Below are 20093 nucleotides of genomic sequence, written 5' to 3' on the forward strand. Positions count from 1 at the left end.
TTAGGTTCAGTTCAATTTATGCTTAGTTCTAATTTTAATTTCTTTTAAGTTAATTTACCATCATAGAGTTAAATAATTAATTATGTACAAAAATCATAAAGAGGACAAATGAAACCGAAATGAGAGGTTACATTCATCCCTCTCTCCATAATAAAAACCATTGGTTTTTTTTTTTTTTTTCGGGGGAAGAATGGGAAAGGTTGTATGGATCTCTGCGGCCCTCCTCTTGTTGAATGTTGATTGATTTATTGGGATATTTTCTTGAGGAAAAGCACTGCCCATAAAATCACATAACATTCAATAATAGAGACTGTCCACAGAGAGGACTTATACGTGGCCCTCCTCTTGTTGAGCGTTCATTAAATTTTGCGAATTGATTTTTCCCTGAAGAGGAGCTCTGTTCCGCAAAATTGTTAAACATTCAATAATAGAGACTGTCCACTAAAAGGATGTCGATATAGGACTTAAGCGTGGCCCTCCTCTTGTTGAACGTTCTTCAATTTTGCGAAACGATTTTTCCATGAAGAGGAGCTCTGTTTCGAAAAATTGCTAAACATTTAACAATAGAGACTGTCCACTCAGGTCAGGTCAGGAGTTCTGGTTGTCGAACCTACAATCATATTTCCACCCAGGATAAACAAATCGCAGAATGGCAGAATGTAAACATTCCCTTAGTCCGACCCTGGGATCTCTCTCAAAATGGTAAAAGGGGAATAAGAAAAAGAAGAACGTGAGGATGAGGAGGAAGAAATACAACCAACTAGCTTGGCTCTGACGACGACTCCGGCAATGCATCAATGACGGCATGTTTACAGGTAAGTGTACGGTAGAAATTAAAAACAACATTCGCTCTGACGAGGGCACCGACAAGGCATCAATGAAGGCATAATTACAGGTAAGTATACGGTCTTTGCAGTGGTTATTTGATCGGGAAATGTAAGGAGCAGCTTCAGTGGAAGACAGATGATCTTATAATCCCGTTGTTTTAGTGTCACCCGGGTTTTAAGTGAACGCCTGGCCATACTCCTAAATTTTTTCCACTTAGGTCTTCCAATTCATAGGAAGACGAGCCAATTTGCCTTCACTTTACAGGGTAAATACTGCCGCCCAAGTTTGGCGTTGTAATTTTCGATTGCAGATGACTGTTTCATATTCTTTCGGTAGACGAGTTGTCCTACCGAAAAGGATTTCGCGAAAGTGCGGTTTCGCAAATTATAGCGATTCCGAGACACGTCATGAGATTTTTCCAGGTTCTTAAGAACGATTTCATGAATCTTGGAAAACAATTGCTTACGTCGTTCCTCTCTTTCTTCCACAGATAGCTCTTCGCCGTGACGAGAAAGACGATGATCAGACCCCTGTTCCGCTAGCTCGTGTCCGTGGGTGATAAAGTACGGAGTAAATCCAGTGGTCGAATGGACACTGGTATTTAACATCAGCTCTATCTCCGGGATCTTCGTATCCCATACGCGTTGGTCTTGCTGGACGTACGTGCGTATTGCCGCATTTATTGTCCTGTTAACACGTTCGACTGGATTTGATTGGGAATGATATCGGGAGTTCAGCCAGTGTGTGATTTTGAAGTTCTCTAGAAGTCCTTTGAACTCCTTCGATACGAATGGGCTGCCATTGTCTGTGATGATGATTTCAGGGACAGAATTCTTATAGAACCACTGGTTCTTTAAAATCACACACATGGCTGAACTCTCGAGCTTCTTCACAGGATGAATAATCACCCACTTGGAGAAATAGTCGCATATGACTAGAATGTGTTGGTTTCCCATTCGGCTACGTGGCAGAGGACCCACAAAATCCATTGAAATGATCTGCCACGGCCGGGATGCACATCGCATCTTACCCATTTCTGGAGTAGTCTGGACATATGAGGGCTTGACCTCCTTGCAGGTGCGGCAAGCCTGTATGTAGGCTCGAATGTCCTTTGCCATTTTAGGCCAGTAATAGCGCTGGTTGATTCGAGCTAGGGTTTTATCGAATCCTGGATGAAACTGGTCATCATGAGCTTTTTCAACGCATCGGGAACTTCGTCGGTAGAAAGAACTTCCTTCCACTCAAACCGAGAGTCGTACGGTACATTTTTGGCAGTTATAAATTTGTACAATCTGCCGTTCTCGACCTTGAAATCGACAAAATCGTCTGGGCGACTGTTGACCTTTTCCATAAGAGAAGTGTACCACGCTGAGGCTGCCGAAGCTTGGACTACAGCAATACTTCGTGACAGTGCATCCGGTACGACATTTTCTTTGCCCTTTCGATGAACCACTGTCATGTCGAATTGCTGAAAGTCCAAGCTCCACCGGCTACAACGGGAACCAACTTTCCATTTAGTCTTAAGGATGTGAGTCAGCGCCGACGAGTCTGTCACCAGGGTGAAGTGATAGCCCTCAATGTATCCTCGAAACGCTTCAATTGAGAGAAGAGCTGCAAGGGCTTCTTTCTCTGCAGCGTGGTAGTTTTTTTGTGGGGTGGTGAGCTTCCGGGAAAAATAAGATATGACCCGTTCACCATCCTCTTGCTGCTGAGTTAGTACCCCAGCCACAGCTACATCGCTCGCATCTGTCTGAATGACAAACTCACGAGAAAAATCGGGGCTTCCCAGAATCGGTGCCGAGATGAGCTTCGCCTTTATGCCACAGAATGCTCCCTCTGCGGCCTCGTTCCAGCCGATGACCTTGGTGTTAGTTTTCAGGAGATCCGACAGAGGCCCGCAGGTCTCACTGAAGTTTGGGATGAACCGCCGATAATAATTCACCATCCCTAGGAATCTCCTTAGTTTGGTAATCGTGTTCGGCCTTTCATATTCGACAATCGGCCGGATTTAGGAGGAGGGGGGAGGCGTTACTAAATTTGTAAACATTCCCCTTAGTCCGACCCTGGGATCTCTCTCAAAATGGTAAAAGGGGAATAAGAAAAAGAAGAACGTGAGGATGAGGAGGAAGAAATACAACCAACTAGCTTGGCTCTGACGACGACTCCGGCAATGCATCAATGACGGCATGTTTACAGGTAAGTGTACGGTAGAAATTAAAAACAACATTCGCTCTGACGAGGGCACCGACAAGGCATCAATGAAGGCATAATTACAGGTAAGTATACGGTCTTTGCAGTGGTTATTTGATCGGGAAATGTAAGGAGCAGCTTCAGTGGAAGACAGATGATCTTATAATCCCGTTGTTTTAGTGTCACCCGGGTTTTAAGTGAACGCCTGGCCATACTCCTAAATTTTTCCACTTAGGTCTTCCAATTCATAGGAAGACGAGCCAATTTTTGCCTTCACTTTACAGGGTAAATACTGCCGCCCAAGTTTGGCGTTGTAATTTTCGATTGCAGATGACTGTTTATATTCTTTCGGTAGACGAGTTGTCCTACCGAAAAGGATTTCGCGAAAGTGCGGTTTCGCAAATTATAGCGATTCCGAGACACGTCATGAGATTTTTCCAGGTTCTTAAGAACGATTTCATGAATCTTGGAAAACAATTGCTTACGTCGTTCCTCTCTTTCTTCCACAGATAGCTCTTCGCCGTGACGAGAAAGACGATGATCAGACCCCTGTTCCGCTAGCTCGTGTCCGTGGGTGATAAAGTACGGAGTAAATCCAGTGGTCGAATGGACACTGGTATTTAACATCAGCTCTATCTCCGGGATCTTCGTATCCCATACGCGTTGGTCTTGCTGGACGTACGTGCGTATTGCCGCATTTATTGTCCTGTTAACACGTTCGACTGGATTTGATTGGGAATGATATCGAGTTCAGCCAGTGTGTGATTTTGAAGTTCTCTAGAAGTCCTTTGAACTCCTTCGATACGAATGGGCTGCCATTGTCTGTGATGATGATTTCAGGACAGAATTCTTATAGAACCACTGGTTCTTTAAAATCACACACATGGCTGAACTCTCGAGCTTCTTCACAGGATGAATAATCACCCACTTGGAGAAATAGTCGCATATGACTAGAATGTGTTGGTTTCCATTCGGCTACGTGGCAGAGGACCCACAAAATCCATTGAAATGATCTGCCACGGCCGGGATGCACATCGCATCTTACCCATTTCTGGAGTAGTCTGGACATATGAGGGCTTGACCTCCTTGCAGGTGCGGCAAGCCTGTATGTAGGCTCGAATGTCCTTTGCCATTTTAGGCCAGTAATAGCGCTGGTTGATTCGAGCTAGGGTTTTATCGAATCCTGGATGAAACTGGTCATCATGAGCTTTTTCAACGCATCAGGAACTTCGTCGGTAGAAAGAACTTCCTTCCACTCAAACCGAGAGTCGTACGGTACATTTTTGGCAGTTATAAATTTGTACAATCTGCCGTTCTCGACCTTGAAATCGACAAAATCGTCTGGGCGACTGTTGACCTTTTCCATAAGAGAAGTGTACCACGCTGAGGCTGCCGAAGCTTGGACTACAGCAATACTTCGTGACAGTGCATCCGGTACGACATTTTCTTTGCCCTTTCGATGAACCACTGTCATGTCGAATTGCTGAAAGTCCAAGCTCCACCGGCTACAACGGGAACCAACTTTCCATTTAGTCTTAAGGATGTGAGTCAGCGCCGACGAGTCTGTCACCAGGGTGAAGTGATAGCCCTCAATGTATCCTCGAAACGCTTCAATTGAGAGAAGAGCTGCAAGGGCTTCTTTCTCTGCAGCGTGGTAGTTTTTTGTGGGTGGTGAGCTTCCGGAAAAATAAGATATGACCCGTTCACCATCCTCTTGCTGCTGAGTTAGTACCCCAGCCACAGCTACATCGCTCGCATCTGTCTGAATGACAAACTCACGAGAAAAATCAGGGCTTCCCAGAATCGGTGCCGAGATGAGCTTCGCCTTTATGCCACAGAATGCTCCCTCTGCGGCCTCGTTCCAGCCGATGACCTTGGTGTTAGTTTTCAGGAGATCCGACAGAGGCCCGCAGGTCTCACTGAAGTTTGGGATGAACTGCCGATAATAATTCACCATCCCTAGGAATCTCCTTAGTTTGGTAATCGTGTTCGGCCTTTCATATTCGACAATCGGCCGGATTTTGTCCGGATTTCCACGAAGACCTTCTGAACTGAGGAGATATCCTAAGAAGGGAATTTCCGGTACCCCAAACTGAGACTTTTCGAGGTTAATCATGAGGTTGGCTTTGTTCAGTCTGCGCGCAATTTCGCGAAGTAACTGGACGTGATGCTCGAATGTCTCCGTTACCAAGACTATGTCGTCAAGGTAAACGAAGACATACGGTTCCAATACACCGTGGCCAAGAACCTGGTCCATCAGTCGAGCCAGGGTGGCAGGGCTGTTAACCAGGCCAAAAGGCATTCTGGTGTATTGAACAACCCCTTACCTTGCACGCTAAAGGCAGTGTACCTTCGCGAGGACTTCTCCAATGGTACTTGAAGGAAAGCCTCTGACAAATCGATTGTCGATAGGTACTTCGCCTTTGGTAGCTGGCCTAATATTCGACACGGGTGCGGTAGGGGTAAGCATCACGAACAGTTCGTTCATTAATTTTGCGCGCATCTAAACAAAGCCGAACCTTATGTGGTTTTACAACTGGTACGCAGTTTAGTGACCAGTCAGAGTTGCTAGGCTCGATAATGCCTGCGTTAAGCAGCCTTTGCAACTCCTCTGCCACCAAACCTTGCGTTTTAGGAGACATTACGTACGGAAACTGTCTAACTGGAGGCTTTTTCCGCCATTCTTCGGAAATTTCTATTTTATGCTCCGCCAGTGGTGTGGTAGAAAGTCTCCCTGGGCAAGCTGGTATGAACAACTGTTTGATCGCTTCTATCGTCCGCTGCTCAGACGCTGTCAGCACAGATGCTGAAGGTAATGGCTTAGGACTTTCGTTCTCTCTATCATCCTCAACTATAAGCGCAATCGGTAATGGTCGGCTGGATGTGGAAAGTTTTCCAGAAGTCCATGCCGCAAATACAGTTGATCGCTAGATTGGGGATGACCAGAGTCGGAACTACCTTTGTAATGCCGTTCCATGTAAACGGCAAGAAAACTTGTCCACGCACACTGAGCGTTTCACCACTGGCCGTGCGCAAGTTTAGAGGATTTCGAAGCTGAAATATTCGCTTCGGTTTGAGGGCGTGGTAAATCGAATCATTGATTAGTGTAAGGTTACTTCCACTGTCAAGGAGGGCACGGAACTTTACTCCATACACCTTTACGGACGTATATGGACGATTATCATTAGGGAGCGGATATGAAATACTATACGAAACCGGAGCTCTCGGATAAAGAGTTTCCGCAGCTGGTTCGAAGTATGGAGAAAGGTTTACGCCTGAGAGTTTGGATTCAGCGAGCGGCGGTTTTGGCTCGCTGCTAAGGCGTTTTTTATGCAGAATGGGCAATTATTCGACGGATAACCCCGGAAACCACAATTCTCACAAAGAACTCCTTTAGGAAGTATGCATCGATCCATCTGATGTCCAAACTTGCCACAATTGAAACAATGACGCCGGGACAGCGGTTGATGAAACTCGATCATTTCTTCCAACGTGGTGAGTGTACGCGCGGAGCCACGAGAAGGAGTAGCTCCGAACTGGGAACTTCTTTGATTCAGCTGGGATTGAGCAGGCTTTGGCTTGACATTGTTCCTGGGTGACGGCTGTTGCAACGAAGATGGTTGACTTTGACTATCCTTAGATAAGTCTTTTTTTGGCTTAGTGTTGGGTTCAGAACTCTCAACAACGTTCACTGACTTCTCTGATCCAAAACCTTTTGGTAAACCGAGAAGTTTACCGCATCTATCTTCTGACCTGCGGATACTAAAGTCGGAAGATCAGCTATGGGAAGGAAATTCAGTTGCTTCTTGTAATCTATCCGCATGTTCTGCAACAGAATTTGCACTTTTCTAAATCTGGCAGCGGAGTGCTCATGGTTCCGAAGAGCTCCTCCATGCTGTGGTAATACTGTAGAAAAGTTTCGTTTCGAGACTGACGGCGCTGATATACTTTCATTTTATCAGCGTGTCTAGATCAGGATGCATGAAAGTTTTCCTAAGCTCTAGAACCAAATGCTGCCAACTCCCCAAACGACCTGAAGTGCGCATGGTCATGTACCATTGTAAAGCAGGCCCTTTGAAAAGGTGGATAGCCGATTCAAATAGCTCAACATCCGAAACGTGCTCAGCAACAGCCATAGCATGAACCATTCCTAAGAATTGGTTTAATTTCAAACCTTGATCCTCTCCATCGTACTTGGAGATTGTCCACTTGGATACAGGTAGGCTATGGCGCACCTGATTACCTGGCAGGATTGGATTAAAAGTGGCAAACGAAGGATTCGCGTATGAGTTTGAACTCGGACCTGAGGTTCCTGTGCACGGATTGGACGACTGTCCATAATTGATTACAGGATTTGCAACCCAGGGATTGGAAATCGTTGCGTTGCTAAACGCTGAGGCACTTTGCCAAGGGGTTGTGACTGGCACACTTCCGATTGTTGGGATTCCTTGCCACGGATTGACAGTACTTGTAGTATTCAAAGGCGGGGCTCCAGTGTTCTGAAGGTGATGCTGCCACGAAGAAGACCACTGGGGCTGCGGGGTGGGATAACATTGAGGAAGCGAGAAAGTGACATTAGTGGCTGGCCTTAAAGCCCCAATAGAAGAACTATGACTGCTTGGGATCTGCGAGTGTACTAAAGAAACTGAGTGCGGAAGCTGATTAGAAAAACCAGGAAACTCGTGTCGTGCGTTAGCCATCGACTGTTGATTCCACTCAGAACCACAGATTCATTCTGTTGCGACTGTTTTTCGCGCGGCTGATCTCTGCTAGCCAGCTCCGCTTCAAGCTCTTTGACACGAGCTAGTAAAGAACGCACGAAATCACTACTTTCAAACTGCGAGCTCGAAGGAACATTCTCCAGATGTCTGGCTTCTACTTCTGACACTCCTGTACCTGTCGCTATGTTTTGCGAAGGTTGGACTGAGCAATCTCCATCAGAGCGGAACAGATCTACCAGAGTATGATCTTCCAAATTATTACGATTAACCGTTTCGGATACCACAGGGCCAGCATAGTAGTACTTCGTTAACAGCTTAACAACGTCAATAAGCATCGCTTTCAAAAAGCTTTCTGCTTCCCTGAATTCCCAACATTATTTACCAAAAGGATAATTCGATGCCCAAAATGCAAAAGTTTTGTTTGACCTCTTACTTTCAAATTCTTATCATTTTGCTGGAGACCCGCAGAAATCTCGTCGTAATATCGTCGGCATGACTGAATGGTTTCTTCCCAATTTACCTCAAGCTGCGCTTCTACTAACTTATTGTGGTCCTGTTCACTCTTCAAAAGATCCCGAAGGCATCTTCGCCTCCTCGAGTATGTGGGGTCATCTCGAATTACTATCGAGCGAATGTCTAATTCAAATTCCAATTCATCGGAAGCTAAATGATCTACCCTCAAGCTGTGGTACCTTCAAGAATCTTTTCGGATGCTTGTGTGTATTCTCCAAGTGCTTCCGCCATTTCTCTTCTGTGGGTGTCCAAATTTATGGAAAAAACAAGAAAATGTAAAAAAATACCAAATGAAAGTAAATTTAAACTTAAATCAAATTAACGAACAACTTTTTACAATTCCATAGAAATAAAATATACAAAACGCCGAAGCTTAAGAAAAATATACAGCAAAAGTGGCTATTATCCATCCACGTGTGCATAATTCTGGGAAGACTGCACGCTTGAGCGCCAATTAAATCCGAACTAATCTAAATAATGATAACGGTACATATCGAGAAAAAAGAAACATAATTAACAGGAAAATGCGAAAAATATTATAATCTATCAAAATTCAATGTTTTAAAACTAAAAAGATATAATTTATGAAAAAATTGACTTTTGAACCACAGTGTAAATTTCAAATGAAAGTTTATTACTAAATGTTCATTAATCTCTACTAATTAAACTAATTATATAAAAGCATTATCAAGAACAAAAGGTTAAATTTCTGACGATGATTAGAAAGAAAAATCAATTGAATTTAGCATTTATCATCATCCGAACAATTCCAAGAGTATTCACTTTCACTGATGCCAATACTATTCTGATCACAACCCATTCACGATTGAAAAGAACAATTGGGAGAAAGGATACCAATTCCTCCTGAGCACAATTGAAAAGGATTCCACTTTTGAGTCAAAATGGAAGCCTTTTCTTTAGTTTTACGTTGAGCGCCATTTGTAATATATTTCTTTAGATAGGCCGTGGCTTACTTACTTTGTCAGGGTCGTCTGCTATGGCTCCTTTGGGAAATTGGTCGGATAAGCTTCCCTTAAAAAACCAAGGTGAACAGTTCGAAAGAGTAGAGAGAAAAGGAATGCGTTGAATAAATTTTAAACAAATCAGATAATTTAACTTAACATTATTTAATTATATTCTTAATTATCATACTTTTGGTACATTCTTAGGAATGGATGCGGAAAGGGATAAATGGGAGGGTATTACATATTACCAGTCCATCTGAAGATGAATGGAACCTTTAGGCGGTCCTTGGCACGATGACTTCCGAGTTAAGCGATGGCGGTGTCCTGAACACATGAACCTAGTGTCCGCTGTCATAGCTGGGAGGCTCGTCTTTGTTCTTTTTGCTTTACCCACAAAAGCCGCTTGTCGAAAACGTAATACACCAGCTGGCTTTTATTTGGCGGAGGGGCAACTAACCGGACGAAGCGCGCAGCACACACGGTTCCGCCGAAAACGTGGCACCCTAGTCGGCTCTGTTCTTGCGAGGGGCGGTGAAGCAACCGGACGAATCAAAAACGGTTCCTTGGTCACTATCACTGATCTGCCGAGCTTAATCACAACCGGCGGCTTCTTCTAGCGTTTCTTCACTCTCCCGGCGGTTTTTTTCTTCAGGGCACAACGGATGGGGCACTCTTGGTGATATGCTCACCCGCGAACAGCGATTTTCTGGCCCTTAACGAAAGGCGCACTTTTCCACTCAGTTGTCCTGGCACGGGTCAAATTTGTTCCCTAATGGGGAGGAGAAACACCACTTATCAAATTTAATACTTGTAATTGTCGCACTGCCGTTTACCTTTTGATCCTGGTTCCAGCGATGACAACCGGTTCTATGGGGTGCGCTCTCAGTGTGTGGGAGCGTGCACGGCAGTTAGGATTTACTGTGGCTTGATAATGACGGGTGCAGTGTTGATCGGGGAATTGGGGTGTTCAGGTGGATAAGGGTATCGATATTTATATATGTTTTATTTCAAGTTCAATTATTATTTTAGGTTCAGTTCAATTTATGCTTAGTTCTAATTTTAATTTCTTTTAAGTTAATTTACCATCATAGAGTTAAATAATTAATTATGTACAAAAATCATAAAGAGGACAAATGAAACCGAAATGAGAGGTTACATGTGTGGTACCATGCACCTTTGTGGCTGTTGAATTGACCGCCTCGTGGACTTGTTGCCATGATGCGTTCAAATTTTCTCCAGCATGGTGTCCTTCGATTCTTTCGTCGAGCTTATCAGCGAATTGCTCCTCAACGCCATCCCTCGACAATCGCTTCTTGTTCAGCCGCATGGTTCTCTCACGCCCAGCACCGTTGATGCTGGACAGCCTTGCGCGAATCTTACATACCGTGGTCAGAGTCGATATTTGGGCCTCGGAAGGGCTTCACATCTATGACATCGGAGAAATGCCGACCGTCGACCAAAACATGATCGAGAACACGTATCGCCATTTGGGTGTCTCCAGGTGTGCTTTCGAATATTCTTGCGCGCATAAAAGGTTCTACATATAGCCATTCCTCTGGCTGCGGCAACATAGACTAGCCTCAGGCCGTTGTCATTGGTAGTTACGTGAAGGTTCTTCTTTTCAATGACTGAGCAAAAGAACTCTACCTTTCCGACCTGTGCGTTTGCGTGCGTGCGTTGATGAATTTCACGTCGTGTTTCGGGCATTCTCCAAAGGTATTGTCTAGATGCTTATAGAACTCGTCCTCCACACAATCGGATTTGTCGTTGGTTGGCGCGTAAGAATTTGCTCTTGTGCCTTCTCAACACGTAGATGCGATTACTTACCGGCCTGCATCTAATGATTCGACGCTGTTACTAACCAAACACTACGAACCAAACTCCATGCTCCGCCTTCTCGATGCCAGTTTAGTAGCTATGTGATACTTCAATGAAGTACCCGCAATTGGGTCAACTGCGTGGAATTCTCGTTCTCATGTTCTTCACCATCGGACCTCCTGAAATGCTGTAACCTCCAGGTTCACCTTTCGCAGCTCTCGAGCAAAGAGGGCAACTCGTGCAGGTTCCAACAGGTTTCCAACGTTCCAACTACCAAATACCGTTCTAGAACTGATACCCGAGATACCACCGCCCTACTTGAATCGTTCGAAACTGCGGACCTTGTGCCCATCAACAATGGTTCGCCCACCTTCTTCACTCAGCCACTGCCATCGACGTGACCGCCGCTAGTCGGTCTATTCTACCTGCTCTCAAGTGGGAAGTATCAGCGGACTTATTCGGGAGCAGACGCTTTCCGATTTCGGTCACCGTCCATGCCTCGCCCCCGGACATCACCCGGAGGCCAAGATGGCGTTATGATACTGCCGACTGGGAGGCATATGACCTTTACATCTGAAGCGCGTTTGAACGAATCACGCCCACAACGCTTCTTGAGTTCACCTAAACCGCAAAAACACTATGAATGCAGATCAATACTATTTGAAGCCAAGAGGAAACAGTAGGAGGACTTCCTACTTTCCGGATTTTCCGGCAACATCCTTGCGTTTGTTCGGAATTTCCTTAAAAGGCGCTCTTTTAAAGTTCTTATCGGGAACCAGCGTGCGAGGATTTTCTTGTAAAAATCTGGAGGGTTCCGTTTTGGCTGCGACGCTGTTCCTTATCGCCATGAATGGCGTGGTTCGTTCACTTTCACCGAACCTTTGTCTATGTCGACGATATATTGCTGGTTGGCGACACTCCAGACCCCACGCGGATACGAACACAATCCGCCGTCAGGTAGGTCCATCGATGGACCAGATTTGTGGGCTTCACTATGACTGCCAGTCAGAGGACACGTCTGCCGTTGGAGGCATCAGTTGTCCGGGCCAAGCGTCGAGTGGGGAGAACATCGCTCCCCAACAAGAAAATTTGTAAAAGTCTATCGGGAGCCTCTCATTCCTACCGAACTTCCGCGGAGTCAAAGTTGATTGTAAGAACGTCATTCTGGTTTGGATACTTTCCAAACCGCACCGCACCAATACAAGAATACTCCGTTTAAGGATCGGACAAGCTATCATTGATAGCCGCCTACTCTACGGCTTGGAACTTACCTGTATCGCCCACCGTAACCTTATTGAAACTCTGTCACCGACCTTCAACTCATACGTTCGAGCTGCTTCCGGGTTGCTACCCTCTACACCAGCTGAGTCTGCCTGTGCCGAGGCAGGCATCTTGCCATTTAGCCATCGTGTGCAAGCGGCCATTTGCCGCAAAGCCGCCGTAACTTCCGGAGAATACAGGATCCATCTCCTTATCGAAGGAGACCGGATTCTTCACGCGATGGCCGGCGTCGGTTTAGGAGCTGACACTCGCCGAAAGCCAACAATAACAGCTCCATAGCTCATAATTTCAGAAGGGGTGACAACTCATTGGCCCTCAGAAGGTCGTTGGTTGAGCTATTAAACAGAGAATTCAACAAATACGAACACAGGTATACGAATGGGTCCATTTCATGCCGTGGAGTTGGCATCGGGGTCATCAGGACCAACATGACTATATCGAACAGTCTCCCGGACATTTGTACCATCTTCTCAGCCGAAGCAGCTGCAGTTTCCATCGCCGCCACTTACACGTCCTCGTCCTATCTGGTTCTGCTAGTGATATCTCCGCCTCAACACATCTGGATCCAAGGCATCCAAGAAAACATGCTCCCGAATACCACCTTTGCCTGGATCCCGGGGCACTGCGGAGTGCCTGGCAACACAAGGGCGATTACCTCGCCGGAGTCGGATATCAAGGGCGGCGATTTGCATCAACCGTCCCTGTGGGAGACGTAAAACCCTGGATTAGAAAGACAGTGCGAGACAACTGGGAAACATCCTGGAGAGCTTCCACTACTGGAGAGCTGCAGCAAGGGAATTACGTCGGCTTGGACGGACCTAAGCAACCCAAAGGACCAGCAAATCCTCTCTCGACTCCGAACCAGACACACGCGGCTCTCACACAACTTCGGCGGGATCCCTTACTGGATAATTTTCGACGTTTGTGGGATTCACAACACTGTGGAAAATTACCTATACTGATGCCCCAAATTCCAGGTGCCGAGGGATACTTATGGGATACCAGCCAGTATCATGGACGCATTTTCGAATGATGCCGCCAGCATCACTGCACTCATCTGTTCCTTAAAGATGGGAGCTTATTCAGGAACATCTAATCCAACCGACACCATGGGCATCCCAAGGGTAATCTCGGACCCACAATTCGAGACGTTCGGGCTTTCCTTGGACTCTCCCAAGGTTGTAAGTCCCCACCCCCCCAGTGACCGGGCAACCCGGGAACCTCAACCCGGGTTCTAAGACCCCTGCTCAACCTCAACTATTGATTTTAATAAGGTCAGCTGGGAGGGGCTCACACATCCCCAATTCCAGCATCTTCGCCTGACCCGCTTCGTCTATCTCCTGGTCGTTTCTTGCAGTACTGCAAGTTTGAAAATGCTGTCATCGAAAACTTCAATGAATTTCTCCAGCTGAATAACAGCGTTCTGATTTTACATTGCATTGTGTTCGTCGGATGCCAGGTGTTCTGATTTGTCTAGTTGACTGTCAGGTAATCCTGCGGTCAATTCAATTCAACACAAGTTTTCGGAAGTATCTCCGTACTAAGCCTACCATTCGGCCGGAGGGAAATAGGGACCTGATTGGCTACTTCCGGGGGATGGTTCTCGCCTTGAGCCTATTTTAGCATCTCCGAAGAGCAGCGCATTGAACGACAACAGGTCCGGCTTCGAGACCACCAATGGTTACCTGGATCCCAACTGTACGACTGGATATCGGGTTACTGAATCACCAATAAAATTGTCCACATATGTTTTGTCTATGTTACTTTCGTCGACTAGTTTTTAACTTCAAACCAAAATTTATTCAAATTTCTAAGTGTTAGTTATAAGTTTTATCAATGTTAATCTTAATTTTCATTCTTTAATTAAACTTTGCCTATGGAAGGTCCCAATGTTGGACCTGATGGTGGCCATTCTGAACCCCTCTCCTTCCAAGTGCCCTGGCCTTATCAGGTATCAGGTATCAGAACGTCGGCTCCAGGGGCACGTTCACCTCAATTCGGGAGATTTGTGCCATCGCCTTCACAGCCTTTCTCATCACGCACCTGACGGAGAAAGAAGTGAACAAAAGGAAAGGAATATGGATGGGAGAAAAATGGGAAGTTTGGGAAAGGTACCCTTGAAGAGGGCATACAACGTATACAACACGTACAAAAGCTCATAGCTCCTTACCACAACGGGTTATGAACAACAGAATACTTTGAAGGTTCAGGTTTCTGTAGTCAATTTCACTTAGTAAGTGTTTACCAAATATTTGAAAACGCAGTTGCGCATAAACTGGGCAGTTACATATCAGATGATAAGAAGTTCCATAATCGGATTCACAACCATCACAGACAAAGGATTCAACACGTTGAATATTTGCCATGTGATAGTTGAGTCGGCAGTGACCTGTCAAGGCCTTGACTAAGACACTGCAATTCTGTTTAGACAGATTAGCTAAATAGTTAGCTACTACCGGAGATGGCTCTCGGATATACAATTTTGTTTGTCGACATGAATCCAAACTACTCCAATACTGTTTGTGCTGAGTGGAAGCCCAAGAGCTAATCAAACGCTTCACCCAACTCTTAGATATTGGAATACCTGGCTCAGGACCAAACAAGTCTTGTGATGCTCCAGTGCGAGCTAACTCATCAGCCAATTCGTTTCCAGCTATGGAAGAATGGCCAGGTACCCATATAAGGTGCAATGTATTAACTGAATTCAGTTCCTCTATTTGAGTTCGACATGCGATTACTAACTTCGACCTTGAGTTGGCCGAAGCGAGGGCTTTGATAGCTGCTTGACTATCTGAACAGAAGTATATTACTTTGCCCATTATGTGTTTCTGCAGTGCGGATTGCACTCCACACATAATGGCAAATATTTCCGCTTGAAAGACAGTGCAGTGTCTACCCAGTGAGTGGGACTGTTCCAATCTTAGCTCACGCGAGTCAGTATAACAAACAATGCTGTCCGACATACTTCTCTCCAAATAGCCAGATGTCCACTCATCCCGCGAGGGGAATTGTGTTGAAAATGTCCTATAAGGAAAACTACTAGCGAGTGTGAGATCACTTGGAGCAAGGACTGTTCTGTCCCAATCAACCATGAGTTGTAACAACGAAGTGTGTGTAGAACTGCTGTTTACAGGATTCTCTTCCATGAAACCGAGAACCCATAATAAGACCCATAGTCGGTAAGTACAAGAAGGTGCTTCTTGTTTGAGATGAATGTGTAGTGGGACAACGTCGAGAAGAACCTCGAGAGCAGCCGTGGGAGTCGAAGAGAACGCACCAGTCATTGCCATTAGGCACATCCTTTGAAGATGGCCTAATTTAGACTGAATTGTCCTCACTTCACCCTTTTGCCACCACACAAGACATCCATAAGCCAAAATTGGTCGTACAACTGTTGTGTAAATCCATTTGATATATTTAGGTTTAAGACCCCAATTTTTACCAAAAGTTCGTCGGCATTGACCGAAAGCCATACACGCCTTTTTGACTCTGAACTCAATGTTAGGAGTCCAGGAGAGCTTGGAATCAAGAATTAGTCCCACATACTTTACCTGATCCGTTACATTGATTTCAGAGTCAAAAAGATGTAATGGGCGAATACCATTACGGTTACGTTTTTCCGTGAAAAGTATAATAGATGTTTTATTCGGATTAACCGAAAGGCCATATTGGCGACACCAACTTTCGACTGCCTGAAGAGCATTTTGCATCAGGTCGAATAAAGTAGTAATACACAAACCGGCTATTAATATTAGATAGTCGTCGGCAAATCCATAGGTAGGAAAACCGCCATTATTGAGTAATCTCAATAGCGTATCTGCAACGAGGTTCCACAAAGTGGAGATAATACTCCCCTTGAGGGCAGCCACAGACACTTAATTTCCTTGTCGCTGCTTGACGTAATGTCGAATAAAGATGTCGGTTTTAAGCATCTGGTGAATCCATTTGGTAATTATATTAGGTAGCCCATGACAACGTGCGGCTTCCAATATTGCATCGAAAGACACGTTGTCAAAAGCACCCTCAATATCTAAGAACGCACCCAAGCATGATTGCTTTTGAGCAAATGCTTTTTCGATGTCGTAGACAACCTTGTGTAGAAGAGTCACGGTGGATTTTCCAGATTGGTAAGCATGTTGATTAACATGAAGAGGCATGTTTGCCAAACAGTCATCACGAATGTGATGATCGATAATGCGTTCTAAGCATTTCAGAAGAAATGAGGTCAGACTGATGGGTCTAAAACTCTTTGCTTCTTCATACGAAGCACGTCCTCCTTTTGGGATAAACTTTACAGTGACATCCCGCCAGGATATGGGAATATACCCAGTAGAAAAAAAAAACAAACTAATTTTTTTCCAAAATATGTTTAATAAGATCAAAACCCCACTGAAGAAGTACGGGATAGATCCTACTTTCCTCTGGATATTTGTAAGGAGCAAAATTGTAAAATGCCCATTGAATCGACATTAGTAATGATTATGCGAGCATGAGCCCAAGACCCAAGACCCCTAACTACATGAAAAGACATCAGGAACATCCGAAGATGCAATATCTACACATCCAGGGAAGTGTGTATCAAATAAGTGCTCTAACGCTTCTTCGTCAGAAGAAGTGTAGTCACTCATTTGGCTTGCGAATTTCGCCAACTTGGAAATCCTTGGATCTCGCAAGAATTTTGTTCAATCGAGTGGCTTCACTCAAATTGGAAACATTTGCACAAAAGTTTTTCCAGCCGAGTCGTTCAGCAGATCGTAGAGCCTTCTTGTAAGCTTTGCGAGCCAACTTGAAAGAATCCGTCCCTGCTGAATGGCGTCTGTTCCAACTCCTTCTACACTGCTTCCTGAGCTTAGCCAAATCGGAATTCCACCACGGGGTTCCTCTTGAGGTTTTCACAGAACGCAGGGAGCAAGCTTCTTCAAAAGCTTCCACGATATGCAACGTTGTAGTATCAACGGCATCATCCAAGTCGGTAGGAGTTTCAATGGATGGTAGATATCCATGAAATTTTGTCGAGAGCAACTCTGTATAGAGATCCCAGTTGGTTGAACGGGGATTTCTAAAACGCAAGGTCTGCAAAGAAATTTTCAACTGATCAAAATAGATGTAGCGATGGTCAGATATGGATTCCTCATATGACACATGCCAATTCGTCAACTCGTGACTGATTCTATTAGAGAGAGTTATGTCTAATACTTCTGCTCTATTAGATACCATAAAGGTTGGGCGATTGCTTATGTTAAGTAAACAAAGTTCGGTACTACTTAAGTATTCCATCAAGCTGGAGCCTCTCAGATTGATATCCGAGCTACCCCAGATGATGTGATGAGCATTAGCATCACTTCCGACAATTAGCGGAAGGCTTTTTGATGTGCAATATGTGCAGATGGTCCTCGCCTTGAGCCTATTTTAGCATCTCCGAAGAGCAGCGCATTGAACGACAACAGGTCCGGCTTCAAGACCACCAATGGTTACCTGGATCCCAACTGTACGACTGGTTACCGGGTTGCTGGATCAACACTAAAATCGTTCACTTATGTTTTGTCTTTGTTACTTTCGTCAATTAGTTTTTAATTTCATACCAAAATTCATTTAAATTACTAAGTATTAGTTATAAGTTTAATCAATGTTAGTTTTAGTTTTCTTTCTTTAATTAAACTTTGCCTATGGAAGGTCCCAAGGTTGGACCTGAGGGTGGCCATTTTGAATCCCCTTCCCCTTCCAAGTGTCCCTGGCCTTGATCCATGCGATGAGCGAAGAACTGATTCAAATATCAAAATCCACATTAATAAATGAAGATAAAAATCCAAGTACCGTGTTTTTCAATCTTAACGTGACACCGCATTTCTTGTTCAGCCGCCCGCAACGACGCTGTTTTGGGCCGCCCCAAACCTGGGGAACAGACACTCATGTAGGCGATTAAAGTCCCCCTACTCCAGGACTAGGCTAGTGCGCTTTGAGCGTCACACGGTTACTTTGATAGGTCCTGATTTCGTGCATTCATGCAGCTTTTTTTTATCGAAGATCAACAGAGCCAACTTTCAAACCCCACCACATCCTAGGGATCCCAGGCCCTCACTCTATGCCCAGACTATGCTACCAGCTAAGTACGCAAGCTTTAACGGGCGGTCTATTGTCTTTAGCAGAGCCGTGAAAGTGTGAGAAAAAAAAATAGTGAATAACGCAAAAATAACAATTACCCAAAAATATTTTGAAACGGTTGAATTGTATACAGAAAAAAGGGATTTTTCAAATTTTAAATATGTATTAAGAAAGATTACACAGCAAATAGTTTTAAAAACTCAACGACGTGTAAAATTGCAGCTATTTCCAACACACGAATTAACATTCGATATTTAATTGTATTCGTTTGAATTTTACAAGCAAGCACAGTTTACATTTATTTCGACTTGAAAGAAAAAGAAGATTAATTGAATGTTTCGTTTACAGAAAATATATTTAAAATCACAGCATCACAACTTTGATTTAGAACAAACAAAGTGACACACTGGCGAAATCTCATATTTAATGAATTGAAACCAGCTCTGAAATAAGGATGTAGTATATTGATGTATATTTTTATAATAGAAAAGAATTTTATTATACTTCTTCAAATCACTAAGCATTGGCTAATCTCGTCTCGCTGAGGTACTTTGCAACACCTGAAAAAATATTCACTCACCTATTTTAATGTGCTCAACCGTTTCGTCGGCATCGCTGTTGTAAGCGCAAAGAGCACCAAAATTGGCGCCCAACACGAACAGCACCAGCAACATTCTTTTCCTATTAATCATCCTGGTGGCATATGTTTTGGTTCCTCTTTGCACGTGGATACACACTCACGTACGGCCGATGTTTTACTGAAATGGCATCGAGAAGACCGCACTGAAACCAACCGAGGCAGTAGCTGATAGTTGATATACTTTTATTGGTTTCGTAATTCGAAATAATCAGGAGCACAATTCGAATTTATTTACCACCGCTTTCATTTGTTTGCAAACAGTAGATACCGGCGTTTAATCGTTGTCGTCAAACAAACGCAAAGCGTTTGTTTTTATTTACCTTCTTCCAATTCAAGCAAATATTCGATTTCAAGACAGACGATCTTCTTCTTGTCTTTGAATTTTTCTTCACTGCCAAGTGAGCTACTTGAAAATTTTCTCTTGCACTTGAACTCACTTTTTTTCGTTTTCCGCCGCAATTTTCACCTCATTTCCATCACCGACGCAATCATCGACGTTTCATTAATGGTTTTCCACTATTTCACACCACTTCAATCAACTTTTTTCGATCGAAAATCAAATTTTTGCCTTCCTTGTCCGAGCAGATCGCACACGTTTTCCCCCAGTGAATAATGGAAAATTTTCACATCTGCCTAGGACGCACGCGTGCGACACTTTTCCCGTTCGCGACAACTTTTCACGGCGGCTCTCGACTGTGGACTGATGGGTGTGATGGGAGGATGATCAGACGATCGTGATCTAGCGTGGCCGTTTGGCAGCGGATGGACAGAGATGGTGTTGGCTGAATGGCTTCGGTTGGTGTCGCATGCTGTCTTTCATGTTGGTGTCAAGGGGAGTGTATAGATCGTGAGGTGAAGATGCTTATTTTTGTGTATGTTTTCTAAATTTACTCGCCGTCATTTTATTTAAGCCGTTGTTATTATATTGGACTAAGTGCAAATAAACTACGAATTGAGTTAATAAAGTACACATGTACATAATAGTTAATACAAAAACATAGATTAAACAATCTAACTGAGATAAAATTATATTCA

At 44.3% G+C, this 20093-nt stretch overlaps 1 protein-coding gene across 5 annotated transcripts in view; it reads right to left on the reverse strand.

The window, feature by feature from the left end:
* LOC134205819 (glutamate receptor ionotropic, kainate 2) overlaps window positions 1-19775 on the reverse strand; it is an 86477-nt gene extending 66702 nt beyond the window's left edge. For 2 of the 5 annotated variants that reach the window (XM_062681432.1, XM_062681431.1), the window contains exon 1: window positions 18999-19775. In XM_062681432.1, the coding sequence (XP_062537416.1) occupies window positions 18999-19110 (112 nt within the window). In that variant the 5' untranslated portion in view covers window positions 19111-19775. The remainder of the gene's footprint in view (window positions 1-18998) is intronic. The other 3 variants (XM_062681430.1, XM_062681429.1, XM_062681428.1) reach the window with 3 other exon arrangements.
* Between the last annotated feature and the right edge of the window lie 318 nt (window positions 19776-20093).

The sequence above is a fragment of the Armigeres subalbatus genome, chromosome 1, assembly GCF_024139115.2.
Source record: "Armigeres subalbatus isolate Guangzhou_Male chromosome 1, GZ_Asu_2, whole genome shotgun sequence".
In the NCBI taxonomy this organism is placed as follows: Eukaryota; Metazoa; Arthropoda; class Insecta; order Diptera; family Culicidae; genus Armigeres; species Armigeres subalbatus.